The sequence below is a fragment of the Quercus suber genome, unplaced genomic scaffold (genome assembly GCF_002906115.3).
Source record: "Quercus suber isolate HL8 unplaced genomic scaffold, Cork oak 2.0 scaffold_121, whole genome shotgun sequence".
Lineage (NCBI taxonomy): Eukaryota > Viridiplantae > Streptophyta > Magnoliopsida > Fagales > Fagaceae > Quercus > Quercus suber.
In genome coordinates this window covers 339,575-351,115 of record NW_027069586.1, presented here as the reverse complement: position 1 = coordinate 351,115, position 11,541 = coordinate 339,575, and the positions used below count along the sequence as shown (strand labels likewise).

Below are 11,541 nucleotides of genomic sequence, written 5' to 3'. Positions count from 1 at the left end.
GGTTTGCCGGGGATATCCCCCCTCCCCTCTCTCGCCGCGAAGTGGGTTCGTATTGACTCCTGACCTTTCTTTGTTTAATAGCTATTACATTTACCTGAATCTCAATGTGCTTATAAACATGTTAATTGTATTTTCCCTTTCTCGTCACTTATGTTATCATTCCTTTCTCTTGCAAACGGCAGAGTGTTTATCCTGGATGTTAGGGTAGTTCATGTAAGGCACTTAAACTTCGTGCTTCAATCCGAGATATTCGTTCACTGGGACCGGCAGCTCCGAGCGTCCCACCTTATTCTCAGAGTTGAACCAGTTTACTCCACCTGGCAGCCCTTTAAGCAAGCACTCTTGGTGGATAGCTCCCTCTTGTCGTATATCGACATTTGGCATGCGAACTTTTTGCCGCCGAACTTTATTGTAGGAGAAGCTTGGGAGATTGGCCAGTGATACACTAGTTCGGACGAGCTTGCCCCAATACGCGACAAGTCGGCAAAGCGCGTGTCCTGGCACCTCCGAGAACTTGCACACGCTCCTGTTAGAGAAGAAGCACCTATTCCAGAGGCTTTTATTCAAGAAGCTCCCGTCGAACCCGAAGAACCGACTGATCCCGAGGATCCTATACTTGCCGCTGAGCAAGTTATTGTTAATATTACTAAAATCTTTGATACCGAATCTGACCACAACGTGGACATGGTGATCAGAAAAATTTTGTCCATTGACCGCTTCGTGCCCGGCGCGTGGCAGGCAACGCAGGCTCAACCTCAGCCGAGCCAAAGTCAGACGCCTCCCCCTCCACTCCCGTCTCAAACTGGACGAGCCAGGAAAAGGCCGCGTGTAGGCGAGCAGACCTTCGCTGGGCTGGGAGATGCTCCTGCTCGGGTACCCCTACAGCCGTCCAAGGGCATCACCAAACAAGAGCCGCAGACTAGGGTGACAGGACAACAACTTTGTTTCTATGTTTTTATTCTACTTGAGTGTTGCTTGTTCGTTAAACACTGGCCTTAATTGTTTTCATGAAGGCTCACTAGCCATGTTTTTCGATTTTTTTTTTTTTTTTTTTTTTTTTTTTTTTTGGTGTGCTTGAATGATTTCCTGAATGCTCATTTAACTATAGAGTGCAGGAGGCCCGAATTTGTGTTTTCGATCTTGGGCAACGTGTTGGTTTCAACCTTTAATCCTTGTCTTTAAAGTACTTTCCTCCCGCTCGGTAAAAGCAAGCAAGTCGGGTGATGGGATTTTGCCCTTAGGAAATCTTGGTTATGTATATCCCACCGAGGACAGGTTTTTGTCCTTGGCGTAATTTTTGAGTCTAAGGTTTCCGCCTGCTCAGTGATATGGATGGAACCGAGAGTCAGATTTCTATCAGAGTAATTTCTGAGTCTAAGGTTTCCACCTGCACAATGATATGGATCGAACCGAGAGTCAGGTCTTTGTCCTTAGCGTAATTTTTGAGTCTAAGGTTTCCGCCTGCTCAGTGATATGGATCGAACCCAGAGTCAAATTTTTGTCAGAGTAATTTCTGAGTCTAAGGTTTCCACCTACTCGGTGATATAGATCGAACTGAGAGTCAGGTTTCTGTCCTTAGCGTAATTTCTGAGTCTAAGGTTTCCGCCTGCTCGGTGATATGGATCAAACCGAAAGTCAGGTTTCTGTCCTTAGCGTAATTTCTGAGTCTAAGGTTTCTGCCTACTCGGTGATATGGATTGAACTGAAAGTCAGGTTTCTATCCTTAGCATAATTTCTAAGTCTAAGGTTTCCGCCTACTCGGTGATATGGATCGAACCGAAAGTCAGGTTTCTGTCCTTAGCGTAATTTCTGAGTCTAAGGTTTCCACCTGCTCGGTGATATGGATCGAACTAAGAGTCAGGTTTCTGTCCTTACCGTAATTTGTAGCTTGAGGTTCTTTTATGATCGGCAATGAATTTAGAGCAAAAATGCAACAATAAAATGGAAAGAAATAGCCTGAATGAACGTCATCATCCTCATTAGTGAAACCTTTACATTTAACTCTCAATTCACAAAGCTGCTCATTAGTGATAAAATTTCTTAAGGTTATGGACGTTCCATGGCTGGGGCAATAGCCTCTCGTCTAAGTCTTCCAAGTAATACGCCCCTGCACCGGCGATGGCGATGACCCTGTAAGGCCTTTCCCATGTTTGTGCCAGCTTCCTGGTGTTCGTATCTCACATATTCCCCACGGCCCTTTTCAGGACCAAATCCTCGACGCTAAACTCCCTCGTCCTTACGTCTCGGCTATATCTCTGGGCGAGCTTCTGCTGGTACTCCACGAGCCGTATAGTCACCCTTTCATGGCATTCTTCTAACTTGTCCAAAGATCCCGCCATCATCTCCTCGTTCTGGGTAGGGTCAAATCCCGCGACTCGTACGCTGAGCAGATTCACCTCGGTCGGTATCACGGCTTCTGCTCCGTATGTAAGAGAGAACGGGGTCTCCTCGGTGGACCTCCTAGGGGTTGTCCGGTATGCCCATAAAACTTTGGGTAGCTCCTTGGCCCAGTTTCCCTTCGCACCCTCCAGCCTTTTCTTCAGGCCATTTACAATAACTTTATTCACCGCCTCGGCCTGGCCATTGCCCTGTGGATATGATGGAGTTGAGTACCTATTTTTGATATTGAGATTCCCACAGAATTCACGGAAGGCTTGCCTGTCGAATTGTAGCCCATTGTCTGATATGAGGGAGTCAGGCACCCCAAATCTTGTGACTATATTTTTCCACACAAATTTCTTTACGTCCACGTCCCGTATATTAGCCAAAGCTTCCGCTTCTACCCACTTGGTAAAATAATCAACAGCCACCAGAACGAATCTCCGATTACCTATCACCCAGGAAAATGGGCTAATGATATCTAGCCCCTACTGTGCAAAAGGCCACGTACTACTGATCGGGATCAGATGGCCAGCGGGCTGGTGGATTAGGGGGGCATGCTTCTGGCACTGTTCGCACTTAAGTACATACGCTGTGGCGTCCTTCTGCATTTGAGGCCACCAAAACCCTTGAGTCATTGCCCGGTGTGCCAATGAACGTCCTCCTACATGGTTGCCGCACACTCCCTCATGAAGCTCGACCAAGAGCTCGCTCACCTTCTCGGGTCGTAAGCACAGCAAGTATGGCCCTCCAAAAAATCTCCTATACAATGTCCAGTCTTTTGATAACCAATACCGAAGAGCCATTCTATGGATTTTGTTGCCTTCCTTTTCGTCACCCAAGAGACTGTCCTCTGCCAGAAAATCAATAATAGGGTCCATCCAACACGGCCCAAGTTTTGTGATTGCAGTGATGTCGATCACTGCAACTCCCGAATTGCTTATTGGCCTGACGCTTGGTTTTGGAACGAGCTTGACTTTAATTAGCCGGGGTATCTCTTCGCCCATTGATGATGACAGTGTGGCTAGGGAGTCAACGTGCCTATTTTGCGTTCAGGCCAATTGGATAACCTTTACTGTGCTGAAGCCAGCTATAGCTTGCTTTACCTGTTCTAGGTATGCTTTCATTTGGAGATCTCGGGCTTCAAAACTGCCTTACACTTGATTAACCACCAGCCACGAGTCCGAATATACCTCTAAGTCTTGAGCACCTAAACTCGAAACGGTCCTTAGTCCGGCGAGTAAGGCTTCGTATTCTGCTTCGTTGTTGAAGGCTCTGAAGCCTAATCTAAATGAGTGCTCCAGCTGTATCCCTTCCGTGGTGATTATGACAATTCCTGCACTAGCCCCCGTGGAACTATGCCCTATCCACATATACCTTCCACAAGCAAGCCTCCACATGGCAAATAACCTCCCCACTCCGTTTCGGCGAGAATTCAATGACGAAGTCTGCAAGGATCTAGCCCTTCACCGAGTTTCGAGGTCTATATCGTATGTCGAAAGAACCAAGCCTTGTCCCCTATTTGGCTATTCGCCCCCTGAAATCTGACCTCTTCGGTAGTGATTCTAGGGGATACTCGGTTAAAACATTCACTGATATAGTACATAGGTTGCTAGATTCCTTGGTCCCTCAGTAGTACGGCGCTCACGGAGTGCTCGGACACCGCCAGGTACATGAATAGATCTTCTCCTAGCACTAGTGCCGATAGCATAGGTGCCCGCGCCAAATAATCCTTCAGATCCATAAAGGCTTTGTCACATTCTTCGTTCCACTGAAACCCAATCCACTTCTTCAAAAGTTGGTAGAATGGTCGGCAGCGATCTGTGAATTTAGAGATAAACCGATTAAGAGCGGCTAGCATCCCGGTAAACACTTATACTTCCTTTGGATTGCTCGGTGGCTTCAGTCTTTTCACAGCTTCTATTTGATCGGGGTTGGCCTCTATTCCCCGTTTGGTGACTAGAAAACTCAGGAATTTCCCGGCCCCTACGCCGAACGCGCACTTCTCGGCATTAAGACGTAACTTATGCTGTCAGATAACTTCAAAAACCACCTGAAGGTCTTCCGTGTGCCGAGCTACCTGCTTGCTCTTCACCACCATGTCATCAATGTATACTTCAACTATATGCCCTATCTTGTCTCGGAACATTCTCTTCATCATTCGTTGGTACGTGGCCCCGGCATTTTTTAATCTGAAGGGCATCACCGTGTAATGATAATTGGCCTCTAGGGAGATGAATGCTGTCTTTTCCTGGTCTTTAAGCGCATGGGCAATCTGGTGATACCCTTGGAAAGCATTAAGAAAGCTCATCCTTGGGTGCCCATACGTGGCATCGACCAACTGATAAATTTTTGGCACGGGAAAAGGGTCTTTCGGGCATGCTCAGTTGAGGTCCGTGAAGTCCACATAAACACTCCACTTGCCGTTCTTCTTATTCACTAACACGGTGTTCGCCAACCAATCAGGGAAGAAAATTTCCCTTATTGCCCCAGCATCCTTTAACTTCTGGACTTTCGCTTTCACCGCTTCAGCATGTTCCCAAGCCGACCTCCTCGGCTTCTACTTTTTGGGAGGGAACGAGGGGTCAACTCTAAGTCTATGGACAATGAACTCCGGATCTACCTCGAGTACTTCATATGGACTCCATGCAAACACATTCACGTTTTGTATAAGGAGTAACAACATTTCTACTCTTTCCTGTCCGACCATGCCCTTCCCTACATGGAAACACCTGTCAGCATCTAGAAGTACCCTTACCTTCATCATTTCCTCGGCACAAACACCCCCCTGCTCTCCTCGGTCACCCTGTAATTGCTATAACGGGGCCCCCCGTGGTGGGTCCTTCTACTCGGTATACTCCCCCTGATCAGCTTTCTCCTTCTTGCAGTTAATAATGGCGACTAAACATTGTCTAGCTGTATGCTGGCTCCCTTTTACCACAGTAATACCATGTTCGGTGGGAAACTTCAACTTCACATGCAAGGTGGATGGGACAGCTCCCATCGCGTGGATCCACAGTCTTCCTGGTATCGCAGTGTATGGAGAGAAAGAAGCTACTACTACAAATGTTACTACCACCTCCTTGCCTTCCATATTCACGGGCAGAGAGATTTGTCCCTCAGGTATTACTATTTTTCCATCATACCCGACCAATGGCGTATTGTACTTTGAGAGGTCCCCATCCTTCAATCTGAGTCCCGGGAACATATCTGGATACATCACGTCAGCCCCATTCCCCTGGTCTACCATCATCCTTTTTACCAAAAAGCTGCCTATCCGGGAAGTTACCACCAAAGCATCGTCGTGCGGTTGAACCGTCCCCTCTAAATCATTGTCATTGAAAGCGATGAGTTCGTGGGTAAGTTTCATCTTCTTTCCTACCGGTTGCACTTCTGAGCTTCCCTTTGCGGGGACTACATTTAATACCCCTTTCCTCCCTGCCAGGGTAAGGCTTCTAGGGGTAGCGTGGATGACCTTGATTATTCCGAGTGGGGGTGGGAGGGGGTTGCCTCTCTGCGCGGTGCCCTGCCCTATTCCTCGATCCCCCGGGTCCACCACAAACTCCTTTAAATACCCAGCCTTGCCCAATTGTCTGACATAATCCTTTAATACTCAGCATTGCTTAGTAGTGTGGCCCTTATCTTTGTGGTAAGTGTAGTACAAGTTCTGATTCCTCTTGGAGGGGTCTCCGCCCATCCTGTTCGGCCATCTGAAGTATGGCTCATGTTTAATCTTGTCTATGATCCTATGTACTGGCTCCTTAAACATCACATTTACCTCCCCCATGAGCGCCTCTGGCTCTAGGTTTCTCAAATTCCCCCGAGTCCTTGACTGAAAACCATTCGGTTAAAGGCGATCTGTCATCGGCGCCTTGCCTTTGTTTTGCATCCGATCGTCTTCCAGCCTGTATATTCTTCAATACTCCTCATTAGCTACCTCATGTCCTCGGGAGGCTTCTTAGTCAACGACTCCCTCCGCTCGGACTCCTCGGGCAATCCCATCCTAAATGTGCTCACGACAATCTTCTCGCTTCCTCTGCCAATTTCGTTGTAAAGCTCCCAGTATCAGCTAGCATAATTACGAAGGGTTTTTCCTGCCCTCATCTTCATAGACGGCAGTGCGTCTACCGGTTACGGCACTCGGCTGCATGTCACGAATCGGGTTCTGAACTCTTGTATCAGTTCTGTGAAATCGTGGATAGAGCCCTTACGCAACCCATTGAACCATTTTAAAGCAGTGGGACCAAGGCTGGAGGGAAATACCTTACACATCAAAGCGTCATTGTGGGTATGTAAAGACATCATTTGTATATAGTGGCTGACATGCTCCACCGGGTCCGTTTTCCCATCATATGAATTGAAAGGTGGGCACGTGAATCTGTCCGGCATTGGTGCCTGCTCAATGTCTGCTGTGAATGGGATCGAGCTGCCCTACGTAGTGCACTGCTCATCACATCCATAGCTGCATTGTGGGGCCATTTCTCTTCTAGAGAGTCCAAGCCTTGATCGGCAGGTTTCCGCGATCGCGAGTGATTTCGTCGACAGCGAAATTCTCGTGAACGCGAACGGTCTCAGTGCCGACGGGATTCCCTCGAATGTGAGCGCTCTTAGTGATGGGTTCCTGACCGATTTGATCCCATTCCATGTCTTTGTTCCCTGGCATCAGGCCTTCTTTCTCGGTTTTCTTGATCCCTTCTGCGGCGCCCGTTTCTCGCTTCTAGCTCCAAATCTCTTACCAACCTGTGCAGCTGTTCAAGCTCCTTATCTTGCTCGTCAAACTGCCTATGCCTTGAAGCACCGGACACTGTTCTCTGTGTTTAATATGACCTTTCTCCGAGGCTGGACCGTTCTTCCTCTTGCTCGTAAGCCCGATCTTTGCGCCTCTTCTGCCTCCATTCTTGCCAAGAGGATCCCCGAGAAGATCCTACCAAGCTGCTTTCGGCGTCACTTCCAGAACGTCTCTCAGACATCTTCCCTTGTACGAGTCTCAGCGGAACCACTGCCTTGTTGGAGATCTCCACAGATGGCGCCAATTGTGTGCACCCGAAATGAGTTTGCTGGATTGGGCCTCACTTCAGATTCACAACTTATTTGTTAAGTGGGTATGGATTTCCTACTATGAGTCGTTCTTGGCACCAAGACTTAATGAGATCACTTTTCTCTTTCTATATTGCCACCTTCTTGCTCTCTCTCTCCCTTTCTTTCTTTTTCTCCCCCTCTTTTTGAACTAACCCTAGCTTCCTCTTGCCTCTCTTATTTATAGCACTCTGATTAGTGGGGTGTCATGATTATTTTTACAGTTAGTGCAATGAGCGGTCCAGTATCATTAACCATAAGTGGGTGGTTAGGTGGGAGTGGGATAGGGTGAAGATGGCTTTGGAACTTGGTTCCCACTTCAGCGATTATGCCTGGCAACGATGTTTCTAGTATTGCCGAGCATGTTCATGATGGGTGTTCAGACGTTTACTCTTCCTATATAGTCCGGTAATGACCCCCTCGAGCAAAGCATAGTGGCAGAACCTAGGCCTACACTCAGCGTGGGCCTAGGTTGGGATCATGGAAAAAAGGGGGATGGGAACAATGGACTACACCATCTATGTTCGAACTAGAGGCCCAAATGGACCTGGACATCTTAGGGCCATACATATGACATTCAATGCATGAAGGGTCCTACAAAGATCGAAAGAATTAGATCAATGACCAAAAGAGTAAAAACTCAACTATAGGAACCCTTTCTCATCTAAACGGAACGATTGTTTGGAATGATTGTCTCAAGAGAAATGAGATGAGGGTTGAAAGAATGAGAACTGGAGATGCACATAGTCAAGGAGTTAAGAGCATTAAACACTTTCTTTAACAACATGCAACTTTCACTCAAATCCGGTTTACCCTTTTTAGCATAACTTTCATGAAGCTCAAGTTTTTTTTTTTTTTTAAAGCATGAAACTTAGAGCATTGAGGTCTTAAATGACCAAAGGCACCACAATGATGACAAACAATGCATTTCGGTCTACTAGGCTTTTTGGGAAGGGATCTAGCAACATGGTTTTGTTCTCTCTTTAACTTGGAGCATTGAGATCTTATGTGATCGATCACACCTCAACGGTAACAAGTTGGAACAAACTTAGATCCATTTAAAATCTTAGGTTGAGATCTAAACGGAAGCTTTGACTTAACATCTTTTCTCTCCACCTTTTGATTTCTTTTATGTGGAGGAATGTACACCGATTTGTCATTTAAGGTAGAACATACAATAGGCACAAAATCAGGTACCACAACATGATTGCAACAAATATTATCATCATTTTTAGTAAGTTTAGCAATCAAACGCTTGGCATGCATACTAAGAGATTCATTTTCACATTTTAGCTCATCAACAAGTTTGTTAGACAAAACAAGTTTAGCATCCAAGTCTATATTCAAACATTCAAACTTCTTCAGCTTTTCGAGAGAATTTTCAACAAGTTTCTTGTATTTTTCAACCCATTTGTTGGATTCATTGAGCTTAGCAATCAAATCATCATTTTCACAAAATACCTTGCTCAAATCCTTATTAAACTTCTTCGCCTTTTTCTTCAAGAGTTTAATGTTAGGAATATCAACAACATCCAAAAATTCATGTAACATAGCATCACAATCATAAGGATTATCACTCATAGAGGCATTTTCACAAACACATGGCATGTTACATGCATCAACATCCAAAACATGTATAGAGGCATACAAAGCACTATCCATGGCAAATAAACACAAGGGGTCAAGGATCGCACTTAGAGCATCCGCATTTGGATTGCTATATGCCAAATGCAAGGCACATTTGGCATACAAGCCTAAAAAAAGGCCAGCAACTGAAAGGCCATATGCTAAAACGCTAAAAAAATTTAAGATATAGCTACAATACCATCTCAAATGTAAGGTGGTACTGTAGCTGAATTGCCAAAAAAAAGAAAAAAATTTTAATACTCTCATTTCTCTCTCCTCTCTCCTTTTAACCCGGCAATTTCTCTCTCCTCCCTCATTTTTTTTCTCTTTCTTTGCTCTCTTTTCCTTCTTTCTTTCTCATCTGCTCTCTTCAGACCCAACACCCTGTGGTGGAGATCGGCGGGGTGGAGATCGGTGGGTGATGAGATTGGCATGGTGGAGATCGGTGGGTGGCAAGGGCGTTGTGATCCGGTGTGGGTGTTAATGGTTTTTTTTTTTTTGGGTTTGCTGGTATATGTGATCGGCGTTGTGGTGGCTGTGGCATGGTGGAGATCGGTGGGTGGCGAGATCGGTGGAGCTGTGGTGGCTGTGGCGTAGTGATCCGGTGTGGGTTTGCTGGTATAACTTTTTTTTTTTTTTGGGTTTGCTGGTATCGGTGTTGTGGTGGCTTTGGTGTATGGTATATATATATATATATATATTTTTTTTTTTCTGGGTTCGCTGGTATCGGCGTTATGGTGGTTGTGGCGTGGCGGAGATCGGTGTATGGTTTTTCCGGATTTTTGGGTTTGAGAAATTTCTGGGTTCGTGGGTTTGTGGCGTGGAACGGTTTGTGGGTTTGTGACGTGGCGTTGTTTCTGGTATATAAATTTTTGGGTTTGCTGGTTAATGGTTTTTTTTTTCTTTTCTTTTCTGTTTCGCCGATCTGGGTTGTTGATATGGATGATGGAGGAGTTGTGTGGAGGAGTTGGGTTGATATGGATGATGGATTTGGAGAAGGAGGCTGGAAGAAGGTGAAAAGTAAAGGAATGGAGGATGATGCCTGTGGGGGAGAAAATTGAGAAAAAACAAAAAAAATATATATATTTTATTACGTAAATATATTATTCTAATGAGTAGAAGAAGAAAATAGAATTTTGGAATGTTGAGTATATTGTAAATGGTATGGTATAATTGATAAAGTAGATTTTTAATATGGTAAAATTAGATAGGATATAGGATCCGGCTGCGGATGCTCTTAGGTATTTAAACTATAACAAGTGTACCCGCTCTGATACCAATTGAATGTTCAAATAGCATATAAAACACTATGAATATTTAGATCCCCAATTACAAAATTATCAATTCAAGTTTAATGTCAAACAATATATGTGTGGAAAATGAACATAAGCTAATAACAGAATTGATAAACAATCTAAACAAATTAAAATCACATCCACAGTAGAAATTAAATGGCAAAGATTAAGGGAAGAGAGATGCAAACACAAGGACAATACAGCGATGTGTTATCGAAGAGGAAATCGAAGCCCTCAGCGTAAAACCTCTCTGCCACCCTCCAAGCAGTTAATAATCCACTAGAAAATGTAGTTGGGATACATAAACAGTAATAGACCCTCCAAGCATAATCTACCCAGTGTATCTAAGTCCTCCAAGTTTCTTACTCCAATGAGGTTACGCCAAACCTTTGTCTTTTATAGCTTACCGGATTCCGCTGTAGCCCATAGCATCAACAAATAACCATTGGTCCATTCCTAACTGCTTCCCAAAGCACCAAAAGCCTTCTCATAGATGTGGGTATGGTGAAAAAAGGATTTGGGTAATGAACCTCTCAAGGATGTATCAATGGAGAGGGTGAGAGTAGATGAATTTGAAGAGTCTCTATGTAAAGATTGTGGATTAGTCAATCTTGTTTTTCTCTAGGGATTCTCTCTCAAAATTCTCTTTGGAAGCTCTTTATATTTCGTGGGTATAAGGAGTATTTATACTAGGGTAAGAAATGAATGCGAAGAGTCAATTTCTCCAAAATAGAGCTGGCTGGCAACTTGACTGAGTCACAAGTTCAAGCCGCGAGCTAACTGAATGGCCAGTTTGGACTTTTTATCCTGTAGTGCTACAACTGGCAAGATGGTTCAGCTTCTCTGCATGCTTTACTCGTGTGCATCTTCCGGTAGCTTGCCAATCGTGAGCCACCCGTGAGATCCAATCACGAGTCCCTGTTTCACTATACAATCTTGAGCATTTCTTCACACTCTCTCACACACTACCCTTACATGATTCCCACCTAAATATAGGATTTCTATATGCTGAATTATAAGCAAATTTGACACGGAATAAAGCCAACAAGATGGTTGATTAAATTCAACCTTACAAGGTATAAGTTTGTTGGCTAGATTTTAAGAATTTAAAATTCCACTCAAACTAAGATTCTACTTCCAAAAAAATTCAATAATTTTGATAATC

At 44.8% G+C, this 11,541-nt stretch overlaps 1 protein-coding gene across 1 annotated transcript; it reads right to left on the bottom strand.

Annotated features, from left to right (window-relative positions):
- Nucleotides 1-222: 222 nt before the first annotated feature.
- LOC112040954 (uncharacterized) lies at nt 223-3,386 on the bottom strand. The gene is made up of 3 exons (XM_024073874.1): nt 2,891-3,386; nt 2,182-2,830; nt 223-667 (listed from the first exon to the last, which is right to left on the bottom strand). The coding sequence occupies exons 1-3, from the start codon at nt 3,384-3,386 to the stop codon at nt 223-225; spliced, it is 1,590 nt and encodes a 529-aa protein (XP_023929642.1).
- Nucleotides 3,387-11,541: the final 8,155 nt, after the last annotated feature.